The sequence below is a fragment of the Nelumbo lutea genome, chromosome 5 (genome assembly GCF_056320005.1).
Source record: "Nelumbo lutea isolate HS-2025 chromosome 5, American lotus-T2T, whole genome shotgun sequence".
NCBI lineage: Eukaryota > Viridiplantae > Streptophyta > Magnoliopsida > Proteales > Nelumbonaceae > Nelumbo > Nelumbo lutea.
In genome coordinates, this window is record NC_142688.1 from 48964780 (window position 1) to 48986371 (window position 21592).

The window sequence follows — 21592 nt, forward strand, 5'->3', positions numbered from 1 at the left end:
GTCTCTGGAGATGTTGGAATGACTGTTGCAATTGTCAGTTGTTACAAGACAAGGTAAAGGAACACGGTTAAAGCCTTGGTTTTTAAAACCGAACCGGTTAGGGGTCCGGTTACCGGTTTGAATAGTCTGAGGCCGGTTCCTTTTGACAAAAATAATTTTAAAAATTAAAGAAATTGGAAAATGGTCAAAATCGTTTGAATGGTTCAAACAATTAACTGGCCGGTTCAATGGTTTGCTGACTAAAATCAACGGTTTTAGAGAAAAAAGCGGTCTTGGGGGAAAACAGAGCCAGTCAGGTCAGGTGACCAGTTCCCGGTTTTTTCGTTCCAACCGTTCAATCTGGTCCGGTATTGAAAATCATAGTTAAAGCATATTTCTGTTTTCTTTCCAGTTTAAAAAGGATTTTTTATGTAATTTTGAAAAGGATTTAATACTGATCTTATGTGAGTTCAAATCAACCCCCCACAAGGAGCCTTCCTTTCTCATTCCCCTTTCCCGCCTCCTCCTTAACTCTCTCTCTCTCTCTCTTCATTATCCCTCCCAATCCTTTACATTAAGTCACATCGCTAAGCATCCCTGAGATAGTTGAGGAATGGCCAGTCCACAAAGAGTCGAAAGCTCCTGGGATTAGTAACTAAGCATCCCTGAGATGAGACATCGGAAGACACTTCAGATAAGCAAGCTGAAGACAAAAGATCTCAACCACTCTTGACCTCGACCATGGTAAGACCAAGGCCTGCACCTTAAAAAGAAAGAGAAAAAGGGTAGCACACAAGCTCAGGACCAAAAAGCAAATTGATGAGGGCGGATTTGGCCCTCTAATGAAATTGTGACACCTGGCACCTCATGCCAACCAAGTGCAGCCTCTTGACAACTGGGCAGCTTGGGAAGCTAGACAAAGCTTGCCACTTACAGGCAGCTCGGCATAGCTCACCACAGGCAGCTCGGCAGAGCTTGCCATAGCTCGGGGAGCTCGGCATAGCTCTCCCCCACAGCTTGCCACTTGCAGGGTAGCTCGGTACAGAAGAGTAGTTCGGCATATCGTAGGAAGATCTCCAGCTCGGCATAGCTCTCCCCCAGGTATTTCGCCATCAGGGAGCTCGACATAGCTCTCCCCCAGGCAGTTCGCCACTAGGGAGCTCTACCATCCTCTCCTGGGAGCAGGTCAAATGATGAGGTACTTAACAAAAAATAAAAAAATGGTACGTGACCAGAACCGATTACATCACATACTTCCATTAATTAGCAAAGATTTGTACATAATTCTAGGCTTAGGATATTGAGTTGTTTCTACAAGAAAAGAAGAAAAAGAATGGTCAACACTACAGCAACAAAAGTGGAGTAGAACAAGACATGAACTCAGACTAGTATCAGCAGCAGCAACCAACAGGCATTTCAATCCTTGGTAGGGCAATCGACCTCTTCATTCTCCTCAGGCATGTCCATGGCTGCAATGTTATCCTCTATAGGAGCATCAAGTGATATATGGAGAATGGTATGCTCATCTCCCTTATAATCGCCATAAAACGTCAATTTTGGAGGAAGGATGGCAGTGTCGCAGAATAACTTGAAGTCATCATTTTTGAAACAGGTTGGATCATCTCCCACTAGGCCAAACGGGTATGGGATGCTAACATTCCCACATTTGCTTTGGCACCCAGGCCTTGTATCTGGCATTGTCAAAGTTGCTGTTATCGACTCATCATTTTCTCATTTTAATTTCCTTTTTTCATTCAAGTTGAACAAGTTGAACAAAGAAAAGGATTTCTTCAAAAACTGCAGGGGTGAAATTTGTATATCCAAGCCATAGCAATAGGTGGTTTAGTGTAGAGAAGTAAAAGATGCTTATAATTACCTTTGTATATCCAACTTAAATAGTGATATTTTAAGCAAAATTCATAAAAGAGTGAAAGAAGCCATACCTTGGCATCCATGGGGGAGGTAAGGATTCCCATGATAGCCTTGCATGCATTGGCAACTATATCCAAGGCTGCTGTTGGTGATAGAGCAGTTGGTGTTCTCCCCGCATGCGTAATTTCTGCTTTCTTTTTCACATGTCCTGTTCGCATTTGATCCGTCCAATTCTATGCATACAAATTAATGTTTTTAAATTACAAGCTGTTTATTTTTCAGATTAAGAGAAAATTAAAAATTCAGATGGCTAATGTGACCATACGAAGGTAAATTAATGAGATCCGAGTATGTTATCATTTCATTTATGGGATTTTTAGATTGCACTCCACGAATTCGGATTTAAAATCTCCCTCAACACCAGCTGACAGCACGTGACACAAGGCAGATTCAATCCTTGGATCACACCCTCAGTCGATTTAACAGTTGGAGTACTCACCCTTGGATCACACCGCGAGGCCTCCGATTCCTTTTCAGTGCTTGCAAGTGAGACCTTCTGCCTCATCCCTACTGGAAATCCAGTACTGACCTTACTCCCATTTTGTGGTAGCATCAAATATAATTTGAGTAGAACCAAGCCATTGTTGTAAGAAGTTATTCTAAATAAAAGCATACTGATCAAGAGTAGGGGTATCAATTGGACTAGATTTGGTCCAATCCAATCTAGTCCAATGTGAATTCATTATAAATGGAGCAGGTTCAATCCAATCCAATGATTATTTTAGACAATTTTGGATCGGTTTAATTCAATGTTTAGACCATCCAATCTGTTCAAATTTGTTTTAATTAAGATTAATTGTAACTCAAACCTAGTCCATTGACACCCATACTTTTAACTTCTATCAATGAACCATATATTAGCTCAATCCAACCCAATCCAATATAAACTTATTACAATTGGACTAGGTTCAATTCGATTAAATAGATACTTTGAACGATTAAATCTGGACTCTAGAGTGATCCAATTCAATATGTCTTGCTGGTCCATCCATTGTTGGTTCGTCCAATATGTCCAAATTGATTTTATGGATCCAATAACAACCCTAATGAGTAGTATAAGTACATATTGTCTATCCTCACTGTGATTTTAATGAAGATACCAAATTGGAATCACAAAAACATCCAAGATGACACACAAGCTGATGCGGACCCACAACGGATCTATAGCTCACCATAGAACAACGATGAGCTCAAAACTATCACAGTAATGCAATGGATGAAAACACTATCAACTAAATTCGCTAATAGTAGGACATCCATTAGGATCAAACAGGAACATGTCAAATTAGTTCTGATGCCACCCGTGCCATGTCACTACAGCAAACTTGTTAAGGGAAGTAACACACATGTAGTATGAGAATCCTCTGACAAAAGGAAACTTCGTCTTAGAAAGATCTCATAAGACAGATGGCAAACCCCTAGCAGTGTTCCCTTGTCAGTCGACACCGAATTGAATATTCCCTTTCCAAATAGGAGTCAAATCCTTATTGGCTCATTCCTTTCAGGAACACGGGATCTCCCTTTATCGGAGGGGGTTCAGATCATAATGAAGACATGACTCTCTGTCAATAGAAGCTCATAGCCTACCCATGTTCCTAGCCCCCCTTTTCCTTTCAAGGAGACCACCATACTTGCCCTTACGACTACATCCATATTAGAATCTCTAGTTATGTTCTTGATCGTGGAGATGACTGCTCACAGAATTAACCTTTCCCCAATCCCATAGGAACAGTCCAACAACCTTGACAACACTAACACAGGAGTTGAGGAACATATTAGCCTGGAAACTGTCGACCAGGTTGATATTGAGATCTTGACCAACAAGGAGTACGAGTTTTGACCGTCTAGAACAGATGCAAGCCAAAATGAGAGGCATCCAACAAAAAATGATAGTGATTGAACACTCGCCATTCACTCCTACTAGCCCTTCTACACCCGTCCCCGCAGGCTATCTTGGGAGTCTAAACCCTGGAGCAACAGAACATCCATCCGAAACCAATCATGTAGCCACACCATACGTGGCGTAGAGGACCTGCTTCTTTGCTATTGAACAACCATGTGTAGTCCAACCAGGTAGTGCGACGGTGGAGGCACCCATCAGTCGAATGGAGATAAGGGAGTATGTCCAAGGCTTGGTGGAAGAGAGCCGAAACATATCCCTCTGGTTATGTTCCTTTGCAATAGTGGCCACAATACGATGGGCAGAAGGGGAGCCCACAGGAACACACCAACAAGTTTGAAGATGCACTAGGAGTGTTCTCTTTCGATGAAGACCTATAGGTTCGAGAATTCTCTAAATCCTTGACTAGGCCAACATACTCGTGGTTTGTCAACCTGACGGCATGGAGCATCGACTCTTGGGATGAGTTAGCCAAGAAATTCTTATCCAAGTGGTTCACCCCCAAGTAGAGGTTGACGATGGTTGACTTACACAACACGGAACAACGTGTTGGGGAAGACCTATTGGCATATGTCATACGATTTCAAAAACTGACACACTCGGTCTTTGAAGAGCACACAACAGAAAAGGGCTTCGTGGAACAATGCATCCAGGGGATGCACCCAACATGTAGGATTGGGATCGAAAACATCAAGATTGAAACATTCAATCAGCTCTAGAAATGTGTTGAGAGAACAACATAGACTGTCACCACCCCGGAATCACGGCTAGCTTCATTAGGGCTACAGTATGCTAAGAACAAGACATATGTCGTTGATCGCAGACCCAAAATGTAGGATTGGGATCGAGAACATCGAGATTGAAACATTCAACCAACTCTGGAAATGCATTGAGAGAATAGCACAGACTATCACCACCCCGAAATCATGGCTAGCTTCATCAGAGCTATAGTACACTAACAATGAGACATATGTCATCGATCATAGACCCCTAAATACTAGAAAAACCAGCCAAGGGCATTACTATCTTGACGACTACCAAATATGATGAAATGGCCCACTGCCAACACCCCCTCCATTCCCCTACACCAATAGTGAAGTGATCACGATCATCAGCAAGCTCATGGAAGATCTTGTAATCAACCTACCACCACTAGTAGCTAGAGTCGATCCCGAGAAGGGAAAGCATGGGAGAAGATGGTGTAGTTATCACCAGTGGCTGAATCATGATCTGGTAGATTGCTTCACCCTCTAGCGGCTCTTCGCATAGAAAAGTGAAATTCGATGATTTTGCTAAAAAGAAGCCAACATAGGTAGAGACAAACCCCCACCCCTTGCACTCGCAAGGAGGTAGCATAAATATGGTCGGATCTTTAGGAGGCGATCATGTAGATGTGTTAATACAATGGTTTGAGCAGAACCCGAACTTGTAATAGTTCCTCAACAAATAAGGGGTCAATGCCACGGTGCAACAACTCGCCATCATGGCATTGGTGAAAGCTTTTAGGAGACTATTTGAACCACACTGCATAAGAAAGTCCTATGTAGAATTCACCCCAGATGACGTGTTGGCCACAAAACCCCACAACAACCAGCCCCTATATATCATAGCCAAAATACGGGGTATGAGATTCAGTGCTCCTTACTTAACCAAGGAAGTTCCGTAAACCAGATCTTCCTCCACACCTTGAAACTCATGAATATATTGAAGGAAACTATCAGAGGGCTACCTAAGGAGGCCATGGATTTTAATGGGAATGCATCTATCACGGAAGGGTCGATTGAATTGCCAGTAGCTATTGGGCCTTTCTTCATCAACCATGATTTCTAATTGATATATAAGAAAATGGCATACCACAACTTGCTGGGTCAAGCATAAGGGCTGCACCATCAGGATTCCAATCACCCATGTCCCATTTGATAGATTGGAAGCACACCTGCAAGATGCCATGTACTACACAGAGCTTGCTGAAAAAAGGGATACTCAAGTGGCCAAAGTGGAAATCATGCGATTGTCGAACCCAATGAATGAGCCTCTGACAACCTCAGAGAGAAAAAAGCGATCTAGGTGTGTATGGGTGACAGACGAATGTAGAAAGAGTTACTACACCATTGTGGAAGAATATGAAGAAGTGGACATCTTAGTTACAAGGAAAGTTGTCTTAGAGGTATGAATCGTATTACCCTGTCTTGTCTTTTAATCAGAGTAATTGGTTTGCTTTTTAAAATAAAAGAAGAAAATAAGTACACATATGCACTCTAAACATTGTTTCATTCAAAACTATTGTGTTAAAAGACCAACTGTGAAACCACTATACAAAGATATCATGATGCTTTCATCGCAAGAAGAACCTGAACATACACAACAAAACAAAACAGCATCGAGAGTACACTAACTAATATCCTTAAAACATGTGATAATGATAGGAGAAATACTGAGATAGTATTAATAAGAGGACCATTCTAAGAAAACAAGGGAATACTGGATGAAATACACACACATCCTAAGCACATGCAAGATTCGAATGGCATAGTAGAGGAACCCTTGGAAGAAGTTAACATGGCCACCGAAGGAATGGAAAGGAGGCTATTGTTTGTGTCAACCAAGTTAGGCACTAAAGAGAAGGCAAAGTTGTTTGGCCAACAAGGTGTACGAGTTTTGACCATCTAGAACAGATGCAAGCCAAAATGAGAGGCATCAAACAAAAAATGATAGTGATTGAACACTCCCCATTCACTCCTATTAGCCCTTCTACACCCGTCCCCGCAGGCTTTTTTGGGAGTCTAAAACCTGGAGCAACAGAACATCCATCCGAAACCAATCATGTAGCCTCACCATACGCGACGTAGAGGACCTGCTAATTTGCTGTTGAACAACCTTGTGTAGTCCAACCAGGTAGTGCGACGGTGGAGGCACCCATCAGTCGAATGGAGATAAGGGAGTACGTCCAAGGCTTGGTGGAAGAGAGCCGGAACATATCCCTCTGGTTATGTTCCTTTGCAATAGTGGCCACAATACGATGGGCAGAAGGGGAGCCCACAGGAACACACCAACAAGTTTGAAGATGCACTAGGAGTGTTCTCTTTCGATGAAGACCTATAGGTTTGAGAATTTTCTAAATCCTTGACTAGGCCAACATACTCGTGGTTTGTCAACCTGACGGCAGGGGGCATCGACTCTTGGGATGAGTTAGCCAAGAAATTCTTATCCAAGTGGTTTACCCTCAAGTAGAGGTTGACGATGGTGGACTTACACAACAAGGAACAATGTGTTGGGGAAGACCTATTGGCATATGTCATACAATTTCAAAAACTGACACACTCGGTCTTTGAAGAGCACACAACAGAAAAGGGCTTCGTGGAACAATGCATCCAGGGGATGCACCCAACATGTAGGATTGGGATCAAAAACATCAAGATTGAAACATTCAATCAGCTCTAGAAATGTGTTGAGAGAACAACATAGACTGTCACCACCCCGGAATCATGGCTAGCTTCATTAGGGCTACAGTATGCTAAGAACAAGACATATGTCGTTGATCGCAGACCCAAAATGTAGGATTGGGATCGAGAACATCGAGATTGAAACATTCAACCAACTCTGGAAATGCATTGAGAGAATAGCACAGACTATCACCACCCCGAAATCATGGCTAGCTTCATCAGGGCTATAGTACACTAACAATGAGACATATGTCATCGATCATAGACCCCAAAATACTAGAGAAACCAGCCAAGGGCATTACTATCTTGACGACAACCAAATATGATGAAATGGCCCACTGCCAACACCCCCTCCATTCCCCTACACCAATAGTGAAGTGATCACGATCATGAGCAAGCTCATGGAAGATTTTGTAATCAACCTACAACCACCAGTAGGTAGAGTCGATCCCGAGAAGGGAAAGCATGGGAGAAGATGGTGTAGTTATCACCAGTGGCTGAATCATGATCTAGTAGATTGCTTCACCCTCTGGCGGCTCTTCGCATAGAAAAGTGAAATTGGATGATTTTGCTAAAAAGAAGCCAACATAGGTAGAGACAAACCCCCACCCCTTGCACTAGCAAGGAGGTAGCATAAACATGGTCGGATCTTTAGGAGGCGATCATGTAGATGTGTTAACACAACGGTTTGAGCAGAACCTGAACTTGTAATAGTTCCTCAACAAATAAGGGGCCAATGCCACGGTGCAACAACTCGCCATCATGGCATTGGTGAAAGCTATTAGGAGACTATTTGAACCACACTGCATAAGAAAGTCCTATGTAGAATTCATCCCAGATGACGTGTTGGCCACAAACCCCAACAACAACCAGCCCCTGTATATCATAGCCAAAATAGGGGGTATGAGATGCGGTGCTCCTTACTTAACCAAGGAAGTTCAGTAAACCAAATCTTCCTCCACACCTTGAAACTCATGAATATATTGAAGGAAACTATCAGAGGGCTACCTAAGGAGGCCATGGATTTTAATGGGAATGCATCTATCACGGAAGGGTCGATTGAATTGCCAGTAGCTATTGGGCCTTTCTTCATCAACCATGATTTCTAGATGATATATAAGAAAATGGCGTACCACAACTTGCTGGGTCAAGCATAAGGGCTGCACCATCAGGATTCCAATCACCCATGTCCCATTTGATAGATTGGAAGCACACCTGCAAGATGCCATGTACTACACAGAGCTTGCTGAAAAAAGGGAAACTCAAGTGGCCAAAGTGGAAATCATGCGATTGTCGAACCCAATGAATGAGCCTCTGACAACCTCAGAGAGAAAAAAGCGATCTAGGTGTGTATGGGTGACAGGCGAAAGTAGAAAGAGTTACTACACCATTGTGAAAGAATATGAAGAAGTCGACATCTTAGTTACAAGGAAAGTTGTCTCACAGGTATGATTCGTATTACCCTGTCTTGTCTTTTAATCAGAGTAATTGGTTTGCTTTTTAAAATAAAAGAGGAAAATAAGTACACATATGCACTCTAAACATTGTTTCATTCAAAACTATTGTGTTAAAAGACCAACTGTGAAACCACTATACAAAGATATCATGATGCTTTCATCGCAAGAAGAACCTGAACATACACAACAAAACAAAATAGCATCGAGAATACACAAACTAATATCCTTAAAACATATGATAATGATAGGAGAAATACTGAGATAGTATTAATAAGAGGACAATTCTAAGAAAACAAGGGAATACTGGATGAAATACACACACCTCCTAAGCACATGCAAGATTCGAATGGCATAGTGGAGGAACCCTTGGAAGAAGTTAACATGGCCACCGAAGGAATGGAAAGGAGGCTATTGTTTGTGTCAACCAAGTTAGGCACTAAAGAGAAGGCAAATTTGTTTGGCCAACAAGGTGTACGAGTTTTGACCATCTAGAATAGATGCAAGCCAAAATGAGAGGCATCCAACAAAAAATGATAATGATTGAACACTCCCCATTCACTCCTATTAGCCCTTCTACACCCGTCCTCGTAGGCTATCTTGGGAGTCTAAAACCTAGAGCAACAGAACATCCATCTGAAACCAATCTTGTAGCCGCACCATACGCGGCGTAGAGGACCTGCTTCTTTGCTGTTGAACAACCTTGTGTAGTCCAACCAGGTAGTGCGACGGTGGAGGCACCCATCAGTCGAATGGAGATAAGGGAGTACGTCCAAGGCTTGGTGGAAGAGAGTCGGAACATATCCCTCTGGTTATGTTCCTTAGCAATAGTGGCCACAATACGATGGGCAGAAGGGGAGCCCACAGGAACACACCAACAAGTTTGAAGATGCACTAGGAGTGTTCTCTTTCGATGAAGACCAATAGGTCCGAGAATTCTCTAAATCCTTGACTAGGCCAACATACTCGTGGTTTGTCAACCTGACGGCAGGGAGCATCGACTCTTGGGATGAGTTAGCCAAGAAATTCTTATCCAAGTGGTTTACCCTCAAGTAGAGGTTGACGATGGTGGACTTACACAACACGGAACAACGTGTTGGGGAAGACCTATTGGCATATGTCATACGATTTCAAAAACTGACACACTCGGTCTTTGAAGGGCACACAACAGAAAAGGGCTTCGTGGAACAATGCATCCAGAGGATGCACCCAACATGTAGGATTGGGATCGAAAACATCAAGATTGAAACATTCAATCAGCTCTAGAAATGTGTTGAGAGAACAACATAGACTGTCACCACCCCGGAATCACGGCTAGCTTCATTAGGGCTACAGTATGCTAAGAACAAGACATATGTCGTTGATCGCAGACCCAAAATGTAGGATTGGGATCGAGAACATCGAGATTGAAACATTCAACCAACTCTGGAAATGCATTGAGAGAATAGCACAGACTATCACCAACCCGAAATCATGGCTAGCTTCATCAGAGCTATAGTACACTAACAATGAGACATATGTCATCGATCATAGACCCCGAAATACTAGAGAAACCAGCCAAGGGCATTACTATCTTAACGACAACTAAATATGATGAAATGGCCCATTACCAACACCCCCTCCATTCCCCTACACCAATAATGAAGTGACGATCATGGGCAAGCTCATGGAAGATCTTGTAATCAACCTACAACCACCACTAGCAGGAGTCAACCCTGAGAAGGGAAAGCATGGAAGAAGATGGTGTAGCTATCACTAGTGGCTGAATCATGATTTCGTAATCGTGATCTCTACCCAAAGTCCTAACCATTTCCCATCCAAATGGTGGTCGAGAATTCAGGATATACATAACATCTAACTTAGAAGCCATAGGCTGTTTGGTAGCCTAAGAGAATGATGAAAAAGTCGAGTGGCCCATCTATTATGCGAGTAGAACTTTGAAACCAATAGAGAACATCTACTTACACATGGAATAATAGTGTCTAGCATTAGTCTTTACTACATAAAAGTGTGATCCAATCAGGTACTTCATTGATAGATCCCTACTCTCTAGAAGATTGGTCGAATGAATGATGAAGCTGATTGAGTATAGTATCGAATACATCCAAACTAGAGTGATAAAGTGTCAAGCAGTCGCAAACCTCCTATTTGCTTTTCCTACTAGTGATGATTTCCCCATCTCTGAAGAGATACCCAAAGACCTCCCCCTCATCGCGGCAGTAGAGAAGGCAGGATGGGTTATAACATTCGATGGTAGTAGTTCCAATTCCTCTACAGGAACCAGAGGTATATTGTCTTCACCTACCAGATAGACTTCAGCCTACTCCCTCAAATTGCAATTCCCCTACTCCCACAATATCACAGAATATGAAGCACCGGTGATGGGTCTAACAATAGCAAGGGATTCCAAAGGAAAGAAAGTAAAATTCATAGGAGATTCCACGATAGTAATTGGACAAATGGGGGGTCACACCACAGTAAAAGAATTGACAATCTTGTCATATAGAACATTGATCCAAAAATTGACCAAATACTTGGAGATAACCTACGAAGACCAGAATCGGGCCAAGAATAGATATGTTGATTCTCTAGCCACTCTGGGGTCTAAGATACAATCGAGCAGCCCAAATGATAGGGTTATCGACATCCACTACACACTATTGATTGCTACCCTCAGGAACACTCACTCCAATGTAGAAAGGCATGGCAGGCATGCTGAGCATATGGACGAGAAACAAAATTCTCTAGAGAAGCAAACTTCTACTCTATCTCATCAATGCCAAACCACTTCTCTCTCTTAGCATTGAGACACCTCATCCCACGACAAATGTCTAGTGACACATCCTCATAACCATCACCCTCTAACATAGCGATAATAACAGATAACTGTGACAATCACTAAGGAGTGACGCTTAGCTACAAGTGCTTGCAAATGAACATTAACATAAAAGGGGAAAACACATATGATAAGCAACACTTATAGCTAGAGTCCATGGTTTAATGAATAATATCAACCATCTGGACATATAAATATCCAAGAAACATCGAAGCCAATGAAAGCTGATGACCACAAACTAGAACAACCGCAAGAGGAACCAGGATGGTATTAAGGCCACAGTTAGGGTTCCCAAGAAAAAAAACCATGACACAACATAGAGAATAAATGTTGCGAAATGACATTGACCATCTGTCTTTCTGGCCATAACATCTATTGGTCCCGTGCTTTCAAACCAGAAACCAATCTAGGTTTTGAGGGGTCATTTCCCCCAGGCAGTCGATTCATCTACCTGTGCCTTGTAAATGTTGAGCTCTTCCCCAACTCTGTATATAGATAGGTCAAGATATTGGGAATGAACTTGGCGTATTGAGGATGGTCGGCTGAAATAGCACCACCCAACGGTAATGCAAGCAGAACAGCCATGTCGTCAACAATGACACTGAACTGACTGAATGCACCTATGAACGTATGTGTCCGGCAACACCAATGGGACAAGAGTGGAAACATATAATCCACCCCTTCTCTATCTGGAAGGTCCAAGAAATAGTCTGCAAATCTTAATAACCTGGCACTCTGGAGCAACCAATAGTACATGGGGTTTTCTAGGAGGAAAAGAGTCCATGCTGTGAAATTTATTAAGGACCTAGAAGCATTAGTGCTTAGTCTAGAACAACTGAAGTAAATAGTGTGCTTCAAATGACCATAAAAACATGCAACCTCATTCACCTCCACCATGTCAAACATGCCATCCTTCCCCCTAGACTCAGGCATGGGAGGTTAGAAAACCTTCCCATGACCAGCAACCAACAATCTTCACTGACTCGTATTCGGGGAGTAGTTCCATAGTGTCCACATCCCTTACAAAATCAATGAAGGGGCAATCAGATTGCACAACCTTCTACTGCTTGTGAGGAGCCATTGATACGAGAGATGGAAAAATCATGCAAGAAAAGAAAATAAACAAGAAGATCAAAACTAAACAGAACTACTTCAGTAGCAAAGCGAATGCGAAGACAAAGTTTGAAGTGAATAGTACCCTTTATAGTAGTCCCATTCACATTGACAACTCAAACAGGGCGTAAGGAGGCAAAACAAATGATTACTAGCTACTCGCTAGCATACAGTTGACATACCGGCCATTACACATTTAAATTATTATTCATAGAAAAAGGCAACACACAAACATCAAATTTAAAACTGCTACCACAACACATAATAGCCAATCCGAATGAAGAAACATGAAGCCCGGCACACCCGCCAAAACATGTGACTGACTAGCAATGAATATGAGACAATGGTTCTACATCCAACATACATAACCATGTGACTAACTGTGACCCACTATATACACAACCACAATAGCATGGTACCACTTACATGATTGATAGAAGAGATCCTTCCCAAAAAATATTGCATAAGAAGAAGAAGAGGACAGAAGCCATCCTTTAAATAGATTTATCCAAAAATAATATTATACACACAAGACATTAGAAAAGCTGCACACTTCACCAAGATACAATAGGGTAAACTATAATGCCAATATATGAATGCACTCGAAGTGTTTCCTGACAAAAAGCATTTTGTCAAGACATGGGGGGGCTGAAAAACCAAACATGACCAAAACAACCTCTCGACAAAATGTTTCCCATCAAGAAAGAAGGGGGCTAATAGTATGAAAAGTCAAGCAACCTTAACAGCAACAAACTCCAAAATCATACACCCCAACAGTAACACCCTTTTCTCAAGACGTAGACAAAACTTTGCAAAAACCTCCCTTCAATAGCCAAAGTTGTTGGGAGCACACACACGACAACAAAACCTAAGAAAAAATCAGCGATCAACTTAAAATGAACCAAAAAACAGCCTTTGCCCATGTGTCGATCACAATACTCTAGCCAATATTAAAATGCAGCAATCACAGAAATGCTTATTGATAAGAACACTCTTACTAATAAGCAAGGGCCTAAATGTAAGTACATGTAATCTATCCTCACTACAACTATGATGAAGATACCAAATTGGAATCACAAAAACATCTAAGGTGATAAACAAGCCAATGTGGAACCGCAATGGGTCCATAACTCGTCACAGACCTACGATTAGCTCGAAACCATCACAATCCTACAATGGACAAAAATACCATCAACTGAATTCAACTGTACTAGGACATCCAATAGGATCAAATAGGGACATGTCATATTAGTTCTGATGCCAGCCACACTATGCCATTACAGGAGACCCATAAAGGGAAGTAACACACGTGTAGTATGAGAATTCTCGGATGAAAGGAAACTTTGCCTTAGGAAGATCTCATAAGACACGTGGCAAACCCTTAACAATGTCCTTATGTTAGCCAACACCGAATCGAAGATCCCCTTTCCGAATAGGAGTAAAATCCTTATGTTAACAATGTCCTTAACAATGTCCTTATGTCTTAATGAAGACATGACTCTGTATCAATAGAAACACATAGACAACCACACTTAGCCTTACCACCACATCTACAAGGAGAAGCAAAAGAAAACTAGGAAAAAGAAGAGCCACCAACAACCTATTATAGTGCTGAATGGAAGTCCTAGTTACATTGTTTTTTCCAAAAAAGGATGCTTCAATTCATGGCACTACTCCAAGCTATAAAGATGCGAGTCCAGCAACAACATGCGTAGAAGACTAGCGCAATCACATTCACGAGGTGTTACAAGCCATGTTAAACTTATACAGGCACGTTCTCTTCTGCCAAATGCCTCTTGTTCTTTAGTGGGCTGGTTTGTTCAATGTTTTAAAAACTGACCTAGAGGCCAAACCGTTTTGCCTCCAAGTCATGGTTCACTGGTTCAACTAGTGGGGTCGAATGGTTCAAGCCATGTTACGTCATATATATGTGTGTGTGTACATATATGTTTATAAATGTATATATCTTATCAATAAATAATGTAGAAATATTTTAGATATGTTATATATATTTTTATATTTAATTTATGTTTTTCTAATTTAGTTTTTAATTTTTTATTTATAAAAAATGTTAAAAATTGAAATTTGAGGCCAAAAAAAGTGTTATTTCTTTTGCAAAAATTGTGGGGCAAGGTGTGTATGGCTCCTTGGAATGCATAGATCTTAAAAAGTTACCTAAAATAAAAAAGAAAAAGAAAAAGAAAAACAATCACCACAATCAGACATTGGAGTGCAAAGTTATGGCCTCCGAAATTTTGTATACATTAAATGTGCAACCCGTAACCAAGTGATCAGGTCGAATTGATCAACGGTCAAATTGGCCAGATCAAACATTTCTTGACCAAAGCAACAATTTTTGACTGTTTAATGGGTCTTTGATTAAACCGAACCTAAAATCCTGACTGGGTGACAATTCGAATGATTTGACTAGCTGGGTCAATGATGGGTTGAAAACATTGGGTTTGTTGTTTTAGGGCCCGTTCTCAATTAAGTTCAACCCATTAGAGAGGAATTTGCTAGCTCCAACAGTATACGGCAATTAGTACATCTATGTCAAACTCGGATAGTAGTGGACCCTTGGCACTTCAATGAAGGTTTACATTTCTTTTAAGGGTAGAATCTACCTGAACCACCACTCCCCAGTCCCCATAATTAGAGATCCTCAAGTAATTTAACAATAGTACCTATGAAGGCTACCCAAAAACGCTATGGGCTCACAATTGTACCACCACATCAGATCTAGGCCCATATCTCCATGAACTTTATGGGCTCGCTAGCTCACAATGAAATACTTCATTCATATAGTCGATTGAATTTCCAAATATGCCCATTTTCTACCCATAACAAATCATGCAGGACTCAATTATCTGCAACTGAGATGTAACATTTACAAATAAATACTAATGCGTTTTCTTCAATCTCCGTAGTATATATAGATTTTAATTTCAGCTTGTGATGCATTGATGCCATGAATTAAATAATAAAAATAAGAATTATAAGAAGTATTATAAAATTTATTAAATACTTTAAGGGAATTTGTCTAAAAATCATCATGAGTTTTTAGTATTTCTATTAAACTCACCACAACTTTTCAAAATGTCTGAAATTTACCATGTCAATAATTTTTTATTTTCCAAAACTTACCTTCCCTTAGTGCACCCGTTAACTTTTCTTAGAGGTGTCCACATAAATAATAATTTTCATAACCAAATCACTCTTGAATGGCAAGTTAGAGGAAAAGGGTGCTTTTCAGCTTTCAATTTTCATGTATTGTTTTTGCATTTTTAGTATTTTATTATAATTTCCAATGTTTTTACTAATACACACTATGCTTTAATTATTTGTCTTTATTATACGGATTTTGATAAGAACATTAAAATTATTATTACAATTATTGTTTTATTTATTGTTATCATTTAAAACTATAACATGCAATACATGTATACATTTCTACTCTTCCCAAACTGAGCATGAACAAGAAAACAGATATAACCTTAGCTAAAAACACTGGTACTGTTATTTGGATGGGTCAGGTCGGGTTTGTTAAACCTATTCCAAGTAGTCAAGTCGGGTTGGATTGCCTTCAGATCGGGTTTGGGTTGCAAAACCCATACATACAGAACTCGATCATTTGGCATCCTTACAAGAGTAAACTGTAAGACATGAGCACATGGGCGATCCAAAGAATTCCCTTACCAGATCAATGGTTTTGATTAGCGACTTCCGTACGTCAATAACAATAATGCATTTATTATCATTCAATTTTCATATTTGTATTTGAATTAGCAAGGCATTTGTCATGCTACTTTCATAATTTTAATATTTGTATTTGAATTTTAAAGTAAAAGAAGATAAATTCTTTGAACTTAATACCATACCTCGGCATCCATCGTGGAGATAGGGATTCCCTTGATAACCTGGCAGGCAATTGCAAAGATATCCAACGCCATTTGTGGAGTTAGTGCAATAGGTGTTGCTCCCGCAGGCATAACCAACCACATCTCTTTGTGCTTCATCGCATGTCTGCATTCTAATTGCCCAGTCCAGAATTATGGAAGTGTTGATCCCGACATTTACAAGGTGTTCCACATCGTTTCTTATGTCCCAGAGATGTGAAACTTGTGAGTCAAATAATGAATCCTGGGCGTCGGACATAAGAACAGCCAACCCACATCTACTAATATTCCTTGTGTATGCCAAGTCGTTAAGGCTCCTTGTGCTTGCTTCAAAATCATTAAGATCGTTTGGTATGGTTGTCTGGCAGCAACCAAAGCCACCGCAAGATGAACTAGCTGTCACTTTGGTATCGTTCAAGCACGATGATCGACATTCCACATAGAACATAGAGCCCTCGTAATCATCCAATTCGCCATACGTGTCGCAACCGACTGCCATGAATCTGTTTCTGGTATTGGAGAGCCTGTATGTGTTTGGAAAAGAATATCTAATGCTATAACCCGCCAGGCCTTTATTTGCACCCACGTAACATTTGGCACTTCCCAGAATGGAAGTCGTTAGTTGATGAGCATCAAGTGATATATGGAGAATGGTATGCTCATCTCCCTTATAATCGCCATAAAACGTCAATTTTGGAGGAAGGATGGCAGTGTCGCAGAATAACTTGAAGTCATCATTTTTGAAACAGGTTGGATCATCTCCCACTAGGCCAAACGGGTATGGGATGCTAACATTCCCACATTTGCTTTGGCACCCAGGCCTTGTATCCGACGATATCAATAATGCTGCAATAAATACATTTTCGAATTTAATTTCTGCCTTTCATACTTTAATTACAACAAATTCATTCCGAGAAAAGTCATTGAGCAAATGCGATAGGTGATTGTTTTTTTATGTTATTAAAAAGGGAAAATCAATGATGCAGCAAGGACATGGTCTAAGTAGAGTTTTTATCAAATAAGACATGATTGGTTACTAATATTCCTTGTGTATGCCAAGTCGTTAAGGCTCCTTGTGCTTGCTTCAAAATCATTAAGATCGTTTGGTATGGTTGTCTGGCAGCAACCAAAGCCACCGCAAGATGAACTAGCTGTCACTTTTGTATCGTTCAAGCACGATGATCGACATTCCACATAGAACATAGAGCCCTCGTAATCATCCAATTCGCCATACGTGTCGCAACCGACTGCCATGAATCTGTTTCTGGTATTGGAGAGCCTGTAAGTGTTTGGAAAAGAATATCCAATGTCATAGCCCACCAGGTTATAATGTGCACCCGTGTAACATCTTACGCTTCCCAGAATGGAAGTCGTTAGTTGATGAGCATCAAGTGATATATGGTCATCTCCCACATAATCGCCATAAAACGTCAATTTTGGAGGAAGGACAGCAGTGTTGCAGAATAACTTGAAGTCATCATTTTTGAAACAGGTTGGATCATCTCCCATATCAGCCTTCTTACATAACACTTCCAAATCAGCCTTCTTTGCCACCCCAGCTTTTATAAATCAAGATCAGCCCCTCAACTTCACTTCTGTCTCCCACATTCCAACCTGATCCGAACCCAAAGATATCCCCTCAACCCAAATCCGAGTCTCCAATAGTCTCAGTAGAAACCGCAATTAAAGCGCCATTCGACACCGCTTCAAGGATGGTGAGATAGGCGCAACATGCAAAGATGAATCGGAGAAATACAGATAGGCTCAATACAGAATTCTGATTTCTACTGTAAATTTATAATATCAATGTCCTTCCATTAATTTCGCAGCCACCGTTTCTTCTTATCACCACCTCTCTGTCTCAACCAGCATAACACAGCACAACGTTTCTCCAACGACAAGGTCTGTCCCAGCCCAGGCACTGGAGACGACTTACCACCAACCGATGGCCTATTTCTGTAGAGTAGAAAACGACCTCAGTAACGCAAAATGGGACCTCCTTTCACCTGTGGCTCTTTTGCAACCGACGGACTATTCCAAAGATCATGTCTTTCCAGTTTCCAATATCATAGTCGAACAAGTAATGTAAAAACAGAGAGCAAAGTATTGCATAAGCATGCAAATCCCACTACCGAAGCATAGAAATAGAGACCCAAAATGGGCCCAAACCAGAAGGCACAGACTCAGGGTCGAGCCCAGCAAAACAAACCTAAACAAAAATAGGGAGGCAAGCTAAAGCCCCACTTGGAAAAACACGACACAGAAAAAAAAAAAAAAAGGCCCGGAAGCTCACTTTTGACACTCTAAAAAAAAGATAAAAATATAATATATATAGTTATATATTTATTATATAGAAAACATTAGGGTATATCTCTGATATTTTATATTAATTAATCATATTAAAAAAAAGTTTGACAAACAATAATTGTTTTTATTGGTGATAGAAATAAAATATAAATCAATTTAAAAATGAAACTTTTTTCCGTTTAGAGACAAGTCAATAATTCAACCTTTTAGGTCAAATGTGTCAATTATCGATATCATAATTAAATAATAATAAAAACTAAAAATGAAAATACACAAAAGTATAAAAAGTACAAAAGAAAATTGTAGAAAACAACTGAGAACATCTCAAATATCCTATATTCATCATATTAAACAAAATGAAGTGTGACAAATAAGAATAGTTTTTATATAATTATAGAAACGTATTATTTACTATCATCATTATGTAAATTAGACCCAATCACAAGTTACACACATGTATTATTTCAAGAGTGCACAAATTTGCACTCATTTATCTGTTTAGAATTATCTTTATGTTGATTATGGGTAACTTTTCAAGATCCATGAGAAGGTGCATTGCCTTTCTATTTTTACCGAAAAAGACCGTTTTCAATCTCATATCCCAATTTTTAGCATTTTGTATAAATAAAAAAATAAAAACTGAAATAAAATTATAGGTTACGCATTAAATAATGCATATACATTTATATATTATAGGTACAGTGTAATTATATGTTACATTCAGTTTTTTATTACACTAATATATATTATATATTTATAATATATTTTATAATATACCAGTTCAGTTTCAAGTTTGTGCCCATTATTTGTTTGGTTAACCAAACTGTAAACACCCCTAATTATGAACTGACTCAACAAATAACAATGGACGTTTACTCTCATTCCGAACAACAAAAACCAAGACAGCTCAGGAAAAATTTAAACTATCAAACTTCTGAATTTCTTCGTCTTCCCCCTTTACCATTTACCACGGACACCATGCTTCCCCATGCACCTATGGTTTGAGAAAGATCAATTAATTCTCTCTTGGATTATTATTTCTCTCAGACTGTGTTTGGTTTGAAAGAAAAAGTAGGAAAAGAGAGAAAAAAATAAAAAAAACTTTATAAATTTTGTATAATTTTCCTTGTCTTTCTCTTTATTTCTCTACCTTTTTTGAATCAAACATTGTCTTATTGAAAGCCGTTTTGCACTAATTGTAGGATATCGATGCTCACTAGATGTGTGGAATGCACTCTCTAAATCTTCTGCAAACTATTCACGCCCACGCTTTAGATTGATCCAACTTAGGAAACAGTTGCATATAGTCTTAATCTGAGTATGTGTTAAGTTGAGCCTACTTACAAGCTCTTCGGGCTCGGATTGCTAAATACTTGAATTCGGCTTACAATAATCAAGTTCAAGTTGAGCTCAAACTCGAGTCGAGTAAATGATTGAGTTAGGTTCGAGCTTTACAATAATCAGCTCGAGTCGCTCATCAGCCTAATTGAGTTCATAATAAAATAATATAATATTTTTTAATATATTTGTATTTATAATATAAAGAAATATTAATCTTTTTATATTAATTTATTTATAATATAAATGAATACATTTATAATTGACATTCAAAAATATATTTTTATTTATAATACTTACAATATTAATTTATTTATAATTTTTAATATATTTTAATTTTAGTATACTTAATACTTACAATATGAATTTATTTAATTTTAGATAAGTGCAACCAAAATAGGAAAGGATGGTGACAATTCCGCTAGGGGTTAGATCTTATCCCGAAGACCTCAATGGTTAACCTCATCCCGACATCCTCAAAAGCCTCATTCGACCAGGGCATAGACCTTTAGTTATAAAAAGGGACCTACAACTCAAGGTAATTTCGGGTTCCCCCTTTCAATAGTCCAGTTTTCGGGTTGACAATTCAACTATTCGATTCAAATGGACAATATTCTCTAACAACAAAATTGTGCTTTTTCGGGATGACAGTTTGACTGTTCAGTTCGAATGGATGGCTTGTTTTGACAACAAAAATTACAAGCAAAAAATTATAAAGTCGATCTAGCCACTGGTTTTTAGGTCGGCGGTTCGACCATCCGGTTCAAACGGACGACTCATTCTAAAAACAAAAATTAAAGGCAAAAAAATGCATGCATGAGGTCCATTAAGTAGTATTATACATGTTATGTCATTCCAAAACAAGACTCATACGGTTTGACCGTCCATTTTAAACGAATGACCTATTTGAACAACAAAAATTATAGGCAAAAAATTGAATGTGTGACATCCATTAAGCAGTATCATACATGTTATGTCATTTAAGCATATGACTCATATGACCCAAAAACAGAACCATTCTTACCACTGGTTTTCAGGTTGGTGATTCAATTGTTCGATTCTAACATATGAGCTATCCTGACAACAAAAATTAAAAAAGGATAAAAAATGGCCAAAAACCATTGAATGAATCAATGGGTCAACGGTTCAACAACTCGAGACAAGGAGCTAATGACCAATTCAATAGTTTTTTACTAGGGACTGGGATTGGGGTAGAACCGAACCAATTGCTTGGATAATCCCCAATTAAAAAATAAAAAAATGGTAGCTCAACCAGGTTCGAACGAACGACCCATTTTAGCAACAAAAATTACAAGAAAAAAATTGAGTGTGTAAGGTCCATTAAGTAGTATCATATGTGTTATGTCATTCGAGCATTTGACTCATATAGCTTG

The 21592-nt window shown here is 39.6% G+C and overlaps 1 protein-coding gene across 1 annotated transcript; it reads right to left on the minus strand.

Annotated features, from left to right (window-relative positions):
* Positions 1-1561: 1561 nt before the first annotated feature.
* Positions 1562-16842, minus strand: LOC148852261 (uncharacterized). The gene is made up of 3 exons (XM_088947300.1): positions 16536-16842; positions 1923-2084; positions 1562-1670 (listed from the first exon to the last, which is right to left on the minus strand). Exons 1-3 carry the CDS (start codon positions 16671-16673, stop codon positions 1608-1610), a joined length of 363 nt encoding a protein of 120 aa, XP_088803426.1. The 5' UTR covers positions 16674-16842; the 3' UTR covers positions 1562-1607.
* Positions 16843-21592: the final 4750 nt, after the last annotated feature.